At 41.4% G+C, this 17518-nt stretch overlaps 2 protein-coding genes across 5 annotated transcripts; one reads left to right on the forward strand and one right to left on the reverse strand.

The window, feature by feature from the left end:
- Nucleotides 1-50: 50 nt before the first annotated feature.
- TMEM43 (transmembrane protein 43) lies at nucleotides 51-10998 on the reverse strand. 3 transcript variants are annotated; one of them, XM_042823809.1, is made up of 13 exons: nucleotides 10878-10998; nucleotides 10084-10233; nucleotides 9317-9451; nucleotides 9100-9194; nucleotides 8916-8965; nucleotides 7178-7247; nucleotides 5506-5576; nucleotides 5226-5347; nucleotides 4550-4624; nucleotides 4369-4470; nucleotides 2812-2929; nucleotides 1683-1892; nucleotides 51-1355 (listed from the first exon to the last, which is right to left on the reverse strand). In XM_042823809.1, exons 1-12 carry the CDS (start codon nucleotides 10887-10889, stop codon nucleotides 1690-1692), a joined length of 1203 nt encoding a protein of 400 aa, XP_042679743.1. In that variant the 5' UTR covers nucleotides 10890-10998; the 3' UTR covers nucleotides 51-1355; nucleotides 1683-1689. The 3 variants fall into 3 exon arrangements, with proteins under 3 accessions (XP_042679743.1, XP_042679744.1, XP_042679742.1); XM_042823810.1 differs by having other exon boundaries at nucleotides 1657-1892; XM_042823808.1 differs by having other exon boundaries at nucleotides 51-1892.
- Nucleotides 10999-11251: 253 nt separating this feature from the next.
- CHCHD4 (coiled-coil-helix-coiled-coil-helix domain containing 4) lies at nucleotides 11252-17231 on the forward strand. Of its 2 annotated transcripts, none has more exons than XM_042823852.1 (3): nucleotides 11252-11352; nucleotides 13242-13340; nucleotides 16751-17231. In XM_042823852.1, exons 1-3 carry the CDS (start codon nucleotides 11331-11333, stop codon nucleotides 17041-17043), a joined length of 414 nt encoding a protein of 137 aa, XP_042679786.1. In that variant the 5' UTR covers nucleotides 11252-11330; the 3' UTR covers nucleotides 17044-17231. The 2 variants fall into 2 exon arrangements, with proteins under 2 accessions (XP_042679786.1, XP_042679787.1); XM_042823853.1 differs by lacking the exon at nucleotides 11252-11352 and adding an exon at nucleotides 11559-11789.
- Nucleotides 17232-17518: the final 287 nt, after the last annotated feature.

Consider the following 17518-nt stretch of genomic DNA (forward strand, 5'->3'; position numbering starts at 1 on the left):
CATGAAATAGGCAGTGCTTAAAGGTAATGAAAAAGAAGCCTACAGACCAACTTTCTGAAAATGGTGTTTTATTAAATATACAAAAAGCTCAGCACTTCTGTAGAAAATTGCACCATCTCCAATATGGCAATGCTGATTAGTTTCCTGCATCATTGGTAGAACAGCTGTTCAAAACTTCCATTTTTCTCCCCAGTGGAGTGCATGGAGAAAGAGCAGCAGATAGAGACTGCTGGGTCACTAACACAGGTCAGCTTCGTGCCCTGCCTTTCACTCACTGCTGCTGCTTTCACCAGCAGAAAGGGTGAAATTGAAAACACGAGACCACAAGAATACTAAGAATTAAAGGAAATTGAAGCTAATAATATAAATTACATCTCAAAACGTTTATGATTTATAAACCTGACCTCCCATGTAGTAATATTTTTAGGAAACATTAACTTGAACATACATAGAAGCAAATTTCCTTTGGTATGGGGAATATAGTCATAATTCTCCTTCAAAAAATGTATTCAATGAAGACATTTTTGTACTGAATTATGTGTACTTACAGAAGGAAAAACATGTTGGTAGGGCACACCTGGAAGCCAAACGAGCTATCTAGAGAGACTTCAAAACACAACAACACTGCCTCAACTCAAGAACTATTTACAGCAGAAACCTGTAAGCTTGAGCCATTGCAACACAACAGGAAGCTGTATTAACATGATACAAAGCTCAAAATTCAAGCTACTAATGTCTATGAAATCTAATCAGGCAGAAATGTGTTCATTATTTAATTTCATGGAATATTTTCATGGTTCTTGGCAAGCAAAATTCAAAAAAAACAAACTACATACAGCAAAACCAAATATTTTAAAGAATATGTATTCAACGATAGAAGTTAATCAATTGTACTTCAAGGCAGCAGGTTTTATTTTTAAAATTAAAGGCAAGTGACCTCTGAGTATCTCCTTAAATAAGAGCAATTCAGTGTTTTTACAGAACTCCACCATTTCGGGTGCTTACCCAAGAACAGCTTCAGACCTCTTTAAAAATTGAGAAAAGTCTCTGCTCTCTGACATATCTTCCCTGCCTCAGAGCACTGCTAACCTGGCCACTGGAGATTCCAAGTTACTTTCAAAATCCCCAGCTCAAATGAATCCACGTTACTGAAGTATTGTGTCAAAAGTTGTTTTTCCTCTAACAATGCACTTTCAAACACTTTAGCCAACGCAGTATACATGATTGTCCAAGTGAGAAAAAGTAGCAGAAGGAGGGACAGTCAGAGGCAGGTACACACATGTATTTCCCAAGGATTTCACACCAGTCCATGCGATGAAGCTGGCACTTTGTCCACAATACACAAGGTGCCCCACCTGCCAATGAGAATTTGCCAGTTCTCAAATCAGAGTGAATTCGTAACAGATGAAAGATAAATGGTACTTTTACACTGACTTATAATGAATACAGATGCTCTCCAATGTTTTTGTTATTTTTTCCTGAAGTCAGTGTCACTGAATTCCTACTAGTAGCATTCCATAGTAATCTCTTTCTCAGATGACACATTTATCAACAGCCACACTCAAACCCCTCTCCAAATCTGGGCTCACACTGTTGAACCACGATGTACTGTAAGCAATGTAACCAGAACAGAAATGCACTTAAAAAGCTTCTAACCAGGATACAGTGCAGAACCCGGGTACCTCTTTCTCACTGATGCTTCTTTGGTGGAATCCGGGATTTTGCGACCACAATTGGAACTACAGAGAGCAACCCAATCAGCAAAGCCCAGACAGGGCGATAGAAGAGCCAGCCAATGGAGATAGTCAGAAGTGAGAGTGAGCTGGCCACACAGAAGGCAAAAGCTTTCAATCCGATGTTAACCAGATCTCGAACAACAGGAAACCAGTCCACTGCAGAGAGAATTAAAGGAAGAAAACAGTTGATTGTCATTTGCAAGGACTCCTTGCTTATGCCAAGGATTCGCACAAACTATTGCAATCAAACTCAAGTAGGGCACTGCATAAGGCATTTCAGGAGAGCATCCTCAAGGCATCGATAAATAAACATCTAAGACAAGAGCATCCTCATCTCTTTAGACAGGAAGTCTGTCTAAAGAGACAGAATAAGTCTGAAGTCTTATTCAAGGCTTATGAGGCAACACAGACTATTAGTCTTGCAGCTATGGAACAAATTGATGGCAATGAAGATTTGCAGGCTAAAAGCAATTTCTGGCAATAATAGATCTTGCATTTGCCTGTATGCAGATAATAATAAAAAACAGTGCACAGAATACTAAAGAAAAATGATAGCTTTGATGTTCAAAGTTTGAGGCATCATCCTACTTTTCTGTAAGCTTTTATTCCAGCATTCCTCTAAATCAAAGAGAAAAACCAAAACTTTCTCTGCAGCGCTCACAGTACTGCTGAATACAAAGACAAGTTATTATGTAACCACTAATTAAGACCTGGTGAGGGGAGACCACTTGTATATGTGTGTAGACAGTGGGTGGACTGCAGAAGCTAGAGCAAGACTTGAAAGAAGCAGCCCAACTTGTGCTCTGGCTTCTAATTTCAGATAGCATGGGGCTGGGAGCCTCTGAGACTGGCAGAGAGGTAAGAGGTTATTTATCTTCACAAAGCAGTCATACGGTGCTGAGCTGCTGTTTATCTACAATTTTTATAGTAACTTTCAGACTGAATCCAACCAAAGATCAGAGAAACAAGATTCCTCCTGGCCTCCAAATAAATTCATTTCACACATGAGCAACATAGGACACTACAGATTATGATCCTATTTCTAAATCATTTTAGCTTTCTGTCACCAACCTACCCAAAGTGTAAACAATCCGGGTCATCAGGCTGATGCCTACAAACATTGTCAGCCAGCCTGCTGCACGGAGGGCCCAGGTCTTCATGGTGTTACTCTCATGCTCCTTCTGAAACACCTCCTGAAAGCAAGTAACAGGGTGCACCTAATGATACTTAAGTTCTCTTGAGATCCATCTATTTCCAGTATATTATGAAAGCAAGTCAGAGCCAACAGTAGAAGACACAATGCAGCTCATTCCTCAGGGTCTTTTTTACATCAATATCCAAGCACACTACACGAGATTTCAAAGTGCAGCACAAAGGAAACCTGCATTTATCTATATTAAGATAGGCACCCTCAGGCACTCTCTGTAATCACAGCAGAAAGCATAGAGTTTCAGTGCTCATTATTGTGGGAAATAAGACAGCAGTAACATGAAAGAAACACCTGATTTTGTTACGTTTGCAGCAAGACAGAAAAGGCAGCAAGATCCACTGATGGCTGAAGGAAAGGTGCATGTGAAAAACAAGCAGTGTGCAGGAAAGTGAAGATAAAAAGGTTTGTGTATATTTCACCAACTTAAAGCACCTTTTTGCAAGAATGCCCCTCTTCCTATATAAAAAATACACATGCAGGTGGCCCAGAAATAATAAAGCACTCGTGGGAAAGATACAGAAATGACTGACTGACAACTTGTATTCCTAAGGACTCTATAATTTATTCATTTTTAGTTCATTTCCAATGAAATGAAATTGTAATTAACGAAGGTTCAGAGCTCACAGCAGAGAGCTGATTCTACTGCTGCTCCCTTTCAACTCTGGAAAAAAAATAAAGCCTTTTTGTCTGCTTTTGGCAGATCTTGTACATTCCTGACATCTGGGACTTCTACAGCAGGGCACAAAGCAATCATGAAAGGAAATCAACCTACTAGAAGGAGTCAGTGAATCACCAAATTGCCTGAGCATGCAGGATTTATTGGAGCATTATGAACTGCCTGAAGGTTCTTTCTCAGTCAGAGTAGCAATAAACATTTCAAACAAGCCTAAACTCCCTGTTAAGAGAGGCTGAAGAGTGGATACATCCCCTATGATTTGTTTAATTAAAGCCTGATTTTTACTTTTCTTGTTTATGACCTTTTCAAAAGCATGTGTGTGTTTTTGGGCAAGAAGGAAGCTACCAAAAATCAAATCTAACCAAAAGGAGAAGACACAGAAACAGTTTTTAGAGCAAATGATGTTCAATAGCAGAAACACAAGCTGACTTATTTTTTTTTTTATACAATTACTTTAGCCATAGCTACTTCTAAAAAGGGAAAAAAGAACAGAAGTAACTATAGCCAAATTATATACTGCTAACAGGTGAAGTACAGCATTTTGCAGCCAACACAAAAACATGCAGAAACTGGGAAGGAAAACACAGGCTATAAATGTTTTGACCTCGATACAGCACAGACAAAAGCCAAAGTTTACATCTCCTCTTCTGTAATAGGCCCGAAGGAGAATTAAAGCTTATTTCACTGCTGCTGCTTCACTACCATCTGCAATTCCAACCTTTCAGTGATGGAGTGTGATATCTTACCTCGACAGAGAGATCCCCAGAGTAGAGCATCTGGAGAACATCTCCAGACTTGGTGTGATATGGAACGAGCTGATCACCTTTCTGCCGAGCAATCACAGTCACCTTGGAAGAAAGGCAAAGAATGTTACTGGTTACTGAGTTGGGGACACAGCATGGATAACACAAGGAGCTGAAGATCTACCTTATCAGGAGAGCCCAGGTGGGGGTCATGTCCACTTAGACCAGCGTAGAAGAATGAGACACGAAGGTCTCCCACCTAAAGTAAGGATAATATTGGAAATCAACAGAGAGTTTTATTTACAAAGGAGAATCACAGGAAAGAAAGCTTAATGGGAACACTCTTTGTATCATCACTTTTCTCGAGCACTCATGACAAACCAGAGGATACCATTAGGATTGCCAGGCTGCGTTTTTTGGGGGCCTAGTTGATACCTAAAACAAGACAGCTGAAATGTTTCTTCGCAATATTCTCTCTGATTTAGGTGCAGGAACACATTAACATCAAATAGATCCTATGTTCATCCCTTGCTATTTCATTTGTTGGCAAAGAAGGGCAGGCAGCACTAACTGGGAACAAATTTGTCCTCAGTAAGGCAGAAGTAGAAACCACCTCCCAACATCATCCAATGTTGTTCCATCTAAAAGCATGGCAAACAAAAAAAGAAACAAAAACAGAAAATGAAGGTGCAAGCAGGATGAGAAGCTTCCTGCAAGGGAGAGACTCATACTAATGGTTCTGTCCTGGCGATGCTCTGCACTCCAAATTCTTTAATGTTTAAAAAGAAATGGGACATACCCCAGCACTCTTTTTTCACACAATAGTAATTGCTGCTTTGGTTTTATCTTTCTCATCTTACTTCTGGACGCCTGGGGTTCTCACTGTGGTAAAAATAATCTCCTCCCCTGGTAACATCAGCATGTGGATCCTCAAGGTGCGCCAAGCTGAGCTGCTTGAAGTCATCAATCTTATCCACAAGACCTAAGCAGAACAAAGAACCAAGCTGAGGTCTGGTGTTTAACAGCCAGTTTGAAGGCTGGCTTCCTGATTATCTCTTGTAACAATCACTGCTGTAGAAATACGTGAAGTTTGCAGCTATTGGAACAAACAACACAAAGTCAGCACAAAGCAATTCTTACCTTTGGAAAGGACAAAGCTGCCAACCTGGACGTTAGGAGAAACGGCAGTAAAGGACTCCACAGCCATCGCACTGGGGAGCAGAAAGAGCTCCTGATTAGCTCTGTAATTATGATCAAACCACTGCTTTACAGTATTTAATACAAAGCACATCAAAGGTGCTGTGTCAAACAGCAGGATTAAACTCAAAGAACTAAATGGATGTGAGAACAAATCCTTGAGAAATTGCATCCTGACTTTACAGCGTTGGAACCATTAAAATAAATTAGGTCAAGATATGACCATCTCATCACCCAGACCAACTTTCTACTCACACCATAGGAACTCACTAGCTTTTTCTGCACTGACTCTATGTTTCTTGAGTGACAATGAATTAATCACATTCCCAGATGAATACTTGCAATATTTAACTTATCTGCTAAAGAAATCTAGATCACAAACCTTGTCCAAATAAGGATACCTCTGCATTGTGGCCAAGTACCTAAATTCCCAATTCTGGATCCCTTTCCTTAGACTTGACTTCATTTTCATAAGCAGTCCTACTGGATTGCCCTTGGCAGTAAATAACAGATTTTATTTTCAAAATTGTCTAAATCACATAAACAGATAAGATGGATAGGCAGAAGGAAGATGTGCAGCACACACTTCAAATAGACTCATTAATGCTATGTATGAGTTCTAAAGCAGAGCACGTCTGCATTTACAGTTCTGTTTCAGGCAAGGATCCACCACAGTTAAGACTCTTAGGTTTGTACCACTATAATTAGTGGAACTGTTCTTAGATGTGGCACTTTTTAATGCTATATTGCAATAGTACTAATAAAAAATATTCCCTATGTTCAAATGTAAATTTGGATTTACTGGAAAATGCTTGGAGCAAAAAAAATGTGTTTGGAGAAGAGAGACAAGGTTTGCCATCTGTGCATCCTTTTTGCATTCCCTCTCATCTTAACAGGTCTTTGTTATTTGGGATTTATAACCAAAAATACAGGTCTTCATTTTTCTTCTCAAGATAAAACTTCCAAATAATGGGCAGTTTATTCAGATGAGCCCACGGTACCAAAATAAAGTTATGGACGTTAGCTGGAGTTCTAAGTTTCATTTAAGTCCTGTTTGGGTTTTTTTGCCAAATGGTATCCTGCACTCTAAGGAACCAAACACGTGCTGTGAGGATGGCAAGCAAGATTAAACTTAAAGCTAAAAATGGCACAGTGTACATAATTAAAATGCTGCAGCTGAGAGAAATACAAAACTGGTTATATGTGGGCAATTGCTATAAATAAGCCTGAGTTCATACATGCTAGCTTAGAAGAGCAGCATGCAAGTGGTATGGCAAGCTTGCGGGATGCTTGCTATTCTCACTCTCTTTTTAATAGAAGAACTAGCCAAAGTCAAAAAGAAACCCATTCAGTTCTCCCCTATGCAATCCATGTGGCTCAGCAGTAAAATAGCAACCTGATGTAAGCCATTTAATGAGCAGCATTCCATCAGAAATGTTGCATTCTGGCTCCATTAGGCAGCTTTGAACTGCTATCTACACCTAATTTCTCCCAACTGCAAAAAGACAAAGAGTTTCCATTTACTTTGCTACATCATGAAGATTTATCATTGAGTTCTCATCATCAGTCTGATACATTGACAGAATCTAGAGGGACTGTGTTGGTGGTAAATTACCTAGGATTTTTGTGTCCTATTTCTCGATCAAAATTCCTGCTGTTCACAACTTCGGATTTCCATTCAGTATCTAAGGAAAACGATATTGAAGGGTGAGAAGAGAGCAATAACTGCCACTTGGATCTTAGTTACTGATGACACCTCTAAATCAATGAATCAGTTCCAAACTACACTTTTTTTTTTTTAACATCAAGGTACCTGATGGGATAGTCTATAATGATACTTAAATCTGATCTCATAATATAGTAACAACAAATGGATGGACTCAGGAAAAAAAGGAACTTTAGGAATAAAATTATAACTCAGCTTTGCATGGTGGGAGATTTGCCATTGGCATCTTCCTTGATCAGGCTTCAATTTCTGGCTCCTCACTTTGGGAGCAAGCAAGGAAAAGCTGGGATTTCTGCCAGAGCTAGCAGATTTCAGTGCAGTCAAGTAAAACAGAAGATATCTGTACATGCCACTGTCACAGACGCATAGCACTGCTTTGATTCAGGCCACAGCAGCCTCTCCACACTACAGAGCACATTCCTTGTAAGTAGTACTTATAGGTATAAGTAGGTTTCTTGCAACTCCTACAAAACTAGAGTCCCCTTTTTTGAGCAGTCTCTGCACTAAACACAATGCTCTATGCTTCCACAGAGAAGAGGAGAGGAAGGAAGAGAGTTTGGCTAAACACTAGAGTGGAGATCATTGTGAAGGATATTCTAGTGTACCAGGTTTGTGTGTCAAAATTCTGGTACCTGTGAGGAGGGCTGCAGGGTTGGCATCTGTGGCCTCCCCACACTGGAGTAGGGAAGAAGCATGAGGTGTAATGAGTAGCAGAGAGACTGCAAACCCACCCACACACTGCTCCCTGCCTCACTTAAAGCACCGAGTGAAACCTGAAGCAATAACAAGGGTAGAGATGTCTGAAGTGAATCTGAACCTGGAAACAGTGGGAGTAACTGTGCTTTGCTACTACCCAAATCACTAATTAAGTATTTAATTTTGTTGACAATATGTTAGCCCTCCCCAAAACAAGTTTGTTTTGCCCACGATGGTAAGAGATCTCCCTGTCTGACTTGACAAGCTCTTGTTCTTCTTCCTATCGTCTCCTCCAGCCCCACTGCAGTTGAAACAAGCTACCAGCTGTGTGCTGTTTGGCTGCCAGTCAAGGCCAATCCACAACACCTGGTAATATAAAGACTTCAACTGGACAGAATCCATCAATTCTGAGAGCATAGCTTTTTTTTGTTGTTCTTTAATGGCTGTTCCTCATAGCACTAGCTTTGCTCCTTAGTTATCTCTGTGCTGCAGGGTCTCATGCTTCACTGAGCTGGAGAATTCTTATGATCACACCCAGAAATCACTGCACACCCACATACATGTCCATAGGCTTTAGCTGGGGATAAATGAAGCACAGAGAATAAGCTCCAGAGATACGATGACTCAGAGTATTTTTCCACCATCAGGTAGATTAGAAGTTCCAGTTCTCCTCCTGCCAAAAAAGCATTTGCCAAATGCCACAACACACATCAGAAGGTGCTGGAGGTTTTCATTAGCTTATATGAACACTAAAACTCTCAACATGCTGCCATTCACTTAGCAAACAGAATCTTTGCTTATTTCTTTATATAGTTTTCTTTCCCAACAAAAAAAAAAAACCAGATGTTTTTCAACAAATTCAAGACAGATACACAGGAAAGCCCAAAGCTACAGGCATAAAAACAAAAGGATTTTCTGTTGATCAACTTACCATATGAGTACTTTGTCTCTTTCTTGATCTCACCATTTTCTTCATACTCCCTGCAAAGAAAAAGGGTGAAGTGAGAAGCCAAATAGCACACACACACACACACACACACACACACCAGCTCAATGCAGAATACCTGTTTCAATTGACCCTGTTAATACAACATTTAAAGATCTGTTTCATTCACCTGGAATCTTCATATTCTACCCACTGGTACATTTCCACTTTGCGCTTCAGCTTGACAGCCTGGACGGACAGCCCATAGCTGGGATCAAACAAAGGCTATTGGAAATACAAAGAAAACACAAGTCAGTAGGAATTAGTGAGGTATCTGTGAGTATTTCAACACTCCAATCCCTCCAAACTTGAGATTCTCCCATATCCAAGATGCTAGTTTTATTTACCTTTGCTGTGCTCAGAGCGCCAGCTAAGTGCACCAGACTCCCCTCATTCTGTTGAGACACGCTGTGAATGTTGTCAAGAGGGATCACAAGAGAAAGTCCCTCATCAAGAGATTTAGCTGTCCTCAAAGCTCGTCCCTGTAGTCAAGAAAAGCAAAATCAAGTTGTGGAGAATCAATGGCACGTCATTATTCTGTGAAAATGGTAGAAGACAAGTGATCTGCAGACCCCAAGGACTTCTCAGATGTCCATCCTCAAGGCATAAACTGAAAAGCACACTCGCAATTCACCATTCTCCTCCAAGTCCAAAACCAAAACAAAGTAACAATGAGATTAATTAACACCCTCACTTTTGCAACGTTGAATATTAATTCCTTTAGCAAAATTCCAACAGCTCTAAAAATGAGTTCTCTACGTTATCTCAAGATAGAGACAGAAGAACTGAACATGGCTGGTTCATTCAGCTTCTTTCAATAGTCCTACAGCCTGTTTCTCCAGGAGCTCATAGGTTTAGGATCTTAATTCTCATCATACACTGCCACTGTCTCTATCACACGCTGTTCCACAGCAATATCTCTGGCTCTATGTTCATTCTTACATCCCAAGCATAAGCATCAGCCTCTCCAGGCACATTGCTCTCTTCCTACTGATGAAGTAATAAAACTTCAGCACGACCATTTCTGCGACCCTATACATGCAAAACTAGTTGAATGTCACCGTGGCATTACCATTTTACAGCTGTATATAAACACTGATAGTATTTCACTTACTTCATTGGTAAAAAGAAGGTAGAAGGACAGAAGAAATGTCCCGAGTCCTATGAGCATGCCTCCAGAAGTCTCGCTGAGCCTCTCCAGGAACCCTGGCTTGGCCTCACTTGTGATTTTGACATGTTCTTTTTTGCTTCCTGTATCAGAGAACTGTTGGAGATAAACCAAAAATGTAACACTGGTATAAAAGGGGACAGTGTGTTTCAGAACAAGCTTTTTACCTTTGCTAAACTGCTTAACCACTGCTAAACAGCACCATTTGCACTGGACCTAAACCTCCCCACACTTATTAAATGCCTTACCACAATGTTGACATCAGAAATACAGTCAATAAATAAACCTTAACAGAGGAAAACAACGGCTATAACAGCAGCTCAGCACATCCCTTCACACACCCTTCAGCCTGTCTCTACGTTCCCTACTTGGTATCCACACCCAGTGAATAACTGAGCAATACTCCCAAATTCCAGACCAGCTACAGCACAGCTATAAATAACACGTTTCGTTTCCAAGCGCCAGCACACCATACAATCACTGCACCCTGGGATACGAGAAGAGACCTCAGAACAAACCGCCGCTGCCGCCCTGGGCGCTGCTACGTTAGAAAACCAACACCGCAGGGCGTGAGGAGCACCAGAGCTCTGGAGGCAGCCAAGCAGTAACGGCAAGCGAGGGCAGGAGGCGAAGCCGCTCTGCAGGAGCCGTGCGAGACGTGACAGCCGCTCGGGGCACCCCGCCTCACGCAAGGGGACAACGGGAGCGGGCAGCCCGCCGCACGCAGCGCTCTAACTTACATTCCTCGACATCTTCAGCTTCTTTCCTCCAGCAGCCCGCAGAGCCCGCCGGCAACAGCCGCTCACCAGCAGACACACCCACAGCCACCTCTCCGCAAGCTCTCCCCGCTCTGCCGCTACCGCGGTGCACGCCGGAACACGTAGTTCCCACGCGGCGCGCGCAAGGCACGCCGGGAGGTGTAGTCCAGCGCCGAGGCGCGCTCTGCCCGGATTGGCTGCTCCTTTCCCGCTTCGGAGAGGCCGCGCGGCAGCTGGCGAAGGAGGTCAGGGCGTGCGCTTCCGGATGTCACGGGCCACCGCGTGTGTTTCCGGAGGTCAGAGGTCACGGCGTGGAGCTGAGCGGCGCCGCGGCAGTGCTGGCGGAGGAGGAGCGGGGCGGGCGGGAAGGACGCAGGACGGCGGCGGAGCCGGTCTGCGGGCGTACCGAGCGGGAAGGCAGCGGGCGGCTCCGCCATGTCCTACTGCAGGCAAGAAGGTGCGCGCCGGCGTCCTCCCAATGTCACGCGGCGGCTCTCTCTGAGGCGTGGGGGCGGCGCGGCTCCAGGGGTGGAGAGGCGTCCGCAGCGGGCGGGAAGCTGCGGGGCGGGCCGCGCTGGAGAGGCCGCGACCGAGTGGGGCACAGCCGGGCCGAGGCTGAGTCCCGTTCTGCTCCCGTAGTCGTTAGGCTGCCGGCCGCAGCGGGCAGATCCCGTGTGCCCAGCCACGGAGAGCGCTGAGGCGGGCAGGGTGAAGCTGCTTCTACACGGAGCTGTATTGGTCGTGATGCTTAACGAGTTTTGACCACTTTCTTACGTGGGGGATGTATTTTCCCCCCTTTGGTGAAATATCTGGAGTTCCGAGCTGCAAAGAGTCTTCTAAGTGTTGCTTTGGAAGGACGAACTTTGGCACGTTGGATGCTGATTATATACTGTGGTAACTTACGGTTCTCTTTGCCCTATGTTTTTAACTTGCATTAACAACATTTTGTGTCTTTACCGGGTCTGTCAGTTGCCTTATTAAATTTTGTAGAATGGCAGCTGCAGTTATAATGACTGCAGTTATAGTTTGTGGTGCAGCTGCAGTGATGGGATTATAGGTCACGTTACAGTTAACAGTGCTGATGTTTTACTCATTTCTAGTTCATTTCATGTAAGAAATCCCAGCTGTAAAGCTGGCTGGAATGCCACACGGCTGACAAAAAAAGTTTCCTTTTAGAAAGAATCCAGGTTTATCTGTTTTTCACACGTGATGAAGAGGTGAATGAACGCAAAGCAGAGGGAATTACTGAACGTTTTCTTGTGGAGTCATGTTGAAGGACAACAGGATGCTAATTTGTAACGTGCTTTGTCATTGTAGTGGCCTTTCTGAATTTGGAGATTGAAAGGAAGTGTTTGGGGAGCTCATTCCAGTCAATGAATGCTGAGCTGTGCATTCAGAAAAGTTTCTGTTAGATGTACTTGATGTACTTTTCTGCTTGTGTTTGCCTTTGAGCGGTTTTTTTACAGCCTTACAGAGTTGTTGGTAAACTTTGCCCTGGTTGCCAGCCAACCCTTCCCCCCCCACCCCCTTCATACCTACTTTGTTAAATCAAGAGTGGCACAAGAGCAGGAAGTACGCTCTGCTGTTTTTCTGCCCTGGGTAATGTTCACAGCACCTTTCAACATAGCCTGTTCTAGACCATTAAAGTGCCCTTCACTGTTTAATTCACATAATTATTGTAAATTATGGCATGACTCTGTAATGGAGACTGCAGATCTTAATGAGTATCCTGCCAAACACTTTCTGTAGCTCAGGAGAGTTTTTCCTTTCACTTTTAGTCCTTTTCTGTCCAGCCCCTTCAGCCGAGTTTGTTCTCCTAAGAGAGCAGTAGTTTGAGATTATTTTAAAACAGCTTTTTAACCTCGCTGTTCAGTGAACTGTACAGTGATTTACAGCTGTTACAGTACTTTACTGTGAGAAGTGGAACTTAAGAGGGAAAGAATTTGATAGTTTCTGTCCAGTTTTCTGTTCAGTTCCTACTGAATATTGAGAATAACTTCCTACAGTTACATGAGTGTGGTACAAAGACAACAGGATCAGTTTTATTTGCTGTTCTCCTAGATAAATTGCTACTTGATCTTTTTAAGCATACTTTGACTTTCTCCTAGGTCTTATTTCCAGGTCTTTTTATAACTTTTAGTACCTTCCCTGTGAATACTTTCTCGTTTGTCTGTATATACATGTCCCTGTGAACCAGCAACTTGTAATTGAAGATGCTCAATTCATTCAATATTAACATGAGGGCATCGTGTTGAGTATCTCATTACTGTGTTCTGGTTGGCCTCTCTGTAGGTTACTTAGTCTCGGCTTTTCCTGATCTTTTGCTTATTGTCTCCTACATGACAGGAAAAGACAAAATTATATTCGTGACTAAGGAGGACCACGAGACCCCAAGCAGTGCTGAACTGGTTGCAGACGATCCAGATGACCCTTATGAAGAACAAGGTCAGTAGTTGAACAGAATGGAAGTAGAGATTGATGCACCACGTATCCTAACGATATTAATTCATTTTTAAAGACTGAGATAGTAGGGCAGTGGTTTCAGCAAATAAACACTTTATTCAGTAAACTTAGAAAACTGTTTAGTAAGTATAGAGTCAGACTCCTCCCAGTCTTAACTTCCACACTGGGACAGCACAAATGGCATACTTTCCAAATGTGTTTTCTTTTTCTTTTGGATAGTCTTTCAAAGTCGCCTGTTCACCTATATCAGTGAAATATTTGGGAAAAAAATGGTCTTTTCTTGTATTAACATACTTAGAGCCATTCTGACTGTCTTTTTTAACTATCCCAAATGACTTAAGTGCCATCCTCAAGGTGGCTGAAGTGAGTTACATGCCACTGTCATTGCTAGGAGTTTGTTGCCTGCCTCTGTGCAGCACAAGTTGCCTAACTTGGTGATCTCTGAGTATCCTGCTTAATGTAAATTGTACATATATGACTCATTCTGTACTGTACAAGTGGTAAAATAATCAGTAATCTTTTAATTTCATGACAGGTAAGTTCACATTACAGCTTTCAGCTGTAAGGATCTTGCCTTGAGAAGAGGCAAGTTTCAAGTTTTAAATGATAGTTACAGTTCTCACACAGTATATCCAACCTGCAAATGAACTAGTTCAAGAGACTAAAGAGATCAGAATATTTCTGGATGACTGGTGATATTTTGGTTGCACAAAGTGTATTTTAGGTTATTTGTAATGATGAAATACCTTGTTTTCTGTCAGGATTAAGTACGTTTTGACTGTGTTAATAAAATGTTCTGAATGTCTGTGAATTTAGATTTTTTTTTCTTATTTTCTTTATACTTCTATGCCATTTAGCCTTGTCATTTTGTATGATTTCATTGCTTTCACAGCTGAGGCTGAAATTTTCTTAGAAACTGGAAGCAAGTGGCTCTGTGACCCCCAGAGGGCAGTATTTAAGCGCAGTTTAGCAGCTGTGTAGTGCAAAGGGATGCTTTGTTAGCGGATGTACTACATAGTTCTAATTTATGTCATTAAAATAACTTGGTTTTCATAACTTTGTTTCGTTAAGCATAGCTTCAGTTGTACTTACAGAGACAGAAATATCTTCTTGTAGTAAAGGATGTGTGCTGCCTATTCAGGCTTTGCAGTAACCTTCACTGGCTTTTTGACTGTATGGTAGGGTTGACAAGTAGGTAACCTGACAACCTTCAACCTGAGATGAGAAAAAATGTTCTTCCTTTCTCTGCTTTCCCCTAAGCCTTTCCCAAGTCCCTGTGTCTTATTTCAGGAAGATTTTTAGAAGCTGCAGTTTAATATCTGTCAGGAATTCCTCCATCTCCTATTTTCAGAGAAGTTGTGTCACTGTGATGCTGTGACTAACCTGCCTATTTAATGGAAGCAGTCTCTGCTTTGGGCTTTAGCATTGCTTTTGTCATGGCAGTGGTGCTTCAGCTGTTGGGAATTTCACGGAGGCACTTACAGGCAATAGAATCCAAATGGTATCTTTTACTGCCTTGGGTGGAAGATGAAACATGCAAATGGTTTGTGGAAAGCAGTGTCTGAGGAGGCATAACTTGAAAAGTATTTACTCTGATCTGTACGGTGTGTAGAAATATAGCAAAATCTGAATTTTTAATTCCTGTCAGATCTTAAATCCATTATTGGTCTGTTAAGTGAAGAGCTAACGACCGCTAATGATCAGATGGCATCATTAAGTTCACAGTTGCTTTTCTGTGCTTTCCTGTTTCCTCTGAAAAACTGGAGGCTGAATGCAAAATAGAGGAGGAAAACCTTTTTTTTTCTTCTAGAAACCACATCTGGAGAGCATACAAAGCCTTAGAGAGTTTATCATTCACTGAACTGTTGAGTCACTTTGTGTGGTGTGTGTATGACTAAACAAAGTAGCCTCCTGTTTGGCTAAGTAAATGCATACATGCAAGCTGTGTTGATGTTACATGTGGTCGTTCCGAGTTTGCTTGTCTTTCCCCTTATAATCATTCATGGTCTTTCTTTGGGGATAATTAAAGTATTGTATTCTATTAACAAAAGCTGTTGATCTAGCAACAGCATGTGGGTACGTATTGGTCCTGGAACTAAAACAGCTATTTTTGACACAGGATTTTGAGATGAAAGAGTGCCTGCCTCAGATCTAACATAATACAGATACATGCTATCAAGATTCAAAATCAATTCTTTTGATGCCTGTGAAGAGGGGTTTCTCTCTTTTCTCTCTTTGACACCCTGTCCCAAGTTGTTCTTTCTCTGGTTGTACATATGCAATGATTATAGTGTACTGTGCCATTTATCTGGGTAATAAGCTAGTAAAAATTAAAGGAAGCACTTCCTCCTTGTTTGAACGGCTTATTAATTCATTCCTCATATGTGTATTTTGCTAGGTGTTGAAAGGCTGTGGTGAAGAATGAAGGTGATAGTTCTTTTTTATTATCCATTCTGTATTTATAGCATGTTAGATCACCTTTCTAAACTACAGAAGAAATAGAAAGCCAGAAGCTAGTTACATCAGGGGCACCTTGCAGTGAAATTGTGTAACTGTATGATTCAGAACAATAAACTCCGTGTTTAAATACTGTAATAAGCTTATTCTTAGCATGTGGTTACTTACTGCCATGTTTTAAGGGTTCCCTGAAAACTTCTCACTTGAACAGCATCAAGCTGCAGAGCTGCAGATCAAAACGTCACAGAAAGAGCCACATCTAATGGGAGAGAAAACTGCAGGCAGGAAGGACATATGGGCAAAGCATTCTAGAGTATGTTGAATTGCAGAAGCTCTGACTCTTGGATTTTATTAAAAGACAATTGGAAGGGACTTTGTTGTGTATAAAGTCACAGACAGACTTTTCTTATTTAGCTTCTACTTTAATAGAATGCTTGACTTCCAGTGTTCAAGTTTTGTGGCATGATCTGCCATCGTGCCTCTCCTGATCTTTTTCTACTGTACAGTATAGAGAATGGTTGTATCTGGAAAAGAATAGATTTATCATGTAGGTATGCCATAACCTTATGTCTTATGTTCATTGAAAACAATGAAAAAGCATTCATCCAGCTTGATTCAAAAGAATTCTAATCTTAATACAGGAATTAAGTTCTTACGTTACATGATTTTAAGGCTCGCATGCCTCTCTGACAGAGCCTGGCAAGTGGAAAAAGACTTAATTCAGGCAAAGATACACAACTATTCTAACTTGTGCCCAATGATGGATCATAAAGATCAGAGAGTGAAGTAAACAGTCCAGGAAATGGAAGGTGTTGTGCACTCCTGAAGCTACAGAACTCCTACGGTATTCTTAATACTTCCTAGCAGCTTTCGTTGAATGTAATTAATTTATTGAATGGAGCACTTAACTTTACTTCTCTCTTTTATTTGTTCAGGATTGATATTGCCCAATGGAGATATCAATTGGAACTGCCCATGTCTGGGTGGAATGGCCAGCGGTCCCTGTGGGGAACAGTTCAAGTCAGCCTTTTCTTGTTTCCACTATAGCACAGAAGAAATAAAGGGATCAGACTGTGTGGACCAATTCCGTGCTATGCAGGAATGCATGCAAAAATACCCAGATCTTTACCCTCAAGAGGATGAAAATGAAGAGGAGAAGTCGAGCAAAGATTTGGGAGCTACTCCTGTGGAAGATTCTGTTTCCAAACAGGAGAAAGGATCTAGCTAATGAAGATGCAAGGAGGCTGTTGTCTCCACTTCTCGTTTTCAGAGACGCGGACTTTTGCAGTATGTCTGTCTTCTGAGTTGTCAAGAAATGTTTCACCATTGTTCTATACACTGTATAATAGTAAATAATTTATTGTGGAAGGAGAAATCTCAGTGTGACAGTCTTGCAAATAAATACTGCAAAAAGCACCAATGTGTGTATGTGCTGTGTAACCTGTTACCAGACACAGTTAATACTTTATCAGCTGTTTTCACACATCAAGTTCTTGAGTTTTGTCTTGAATAATCTCTTTAAATCTGGATAGCTGATAACAAAAATCCCATTAGTGTACCAGGTCATCTTCATTTCAATATGCTCTGATCATTAGCTGTTCTTTTGTAATGTTTTCTGTTCTAACAGAGATCACATTAAATGATTGTTTTCCTTAATGTTTTTTTTTTTTTTTTTTTTTTTTTTTTTTTTTTTTAAAAAAAAA

Source organism: Centrocercus urophasianus, unplaced genomic scaffold (genome assembly GCF_019232065.1).
Source record: "Centrocercus urophasianus isolate 14NV4802_14NV808 unplaced genomic scaffold, USGS_Curo_1.0 seq_22, whole genome shotgun sequence".
Taxonomy (NCBI): Eukaryota; Metazoa; Chordata; class Aves; order Galliformes; family Phasianidae; genus Centrocercus; species Centrocercus urophasianus.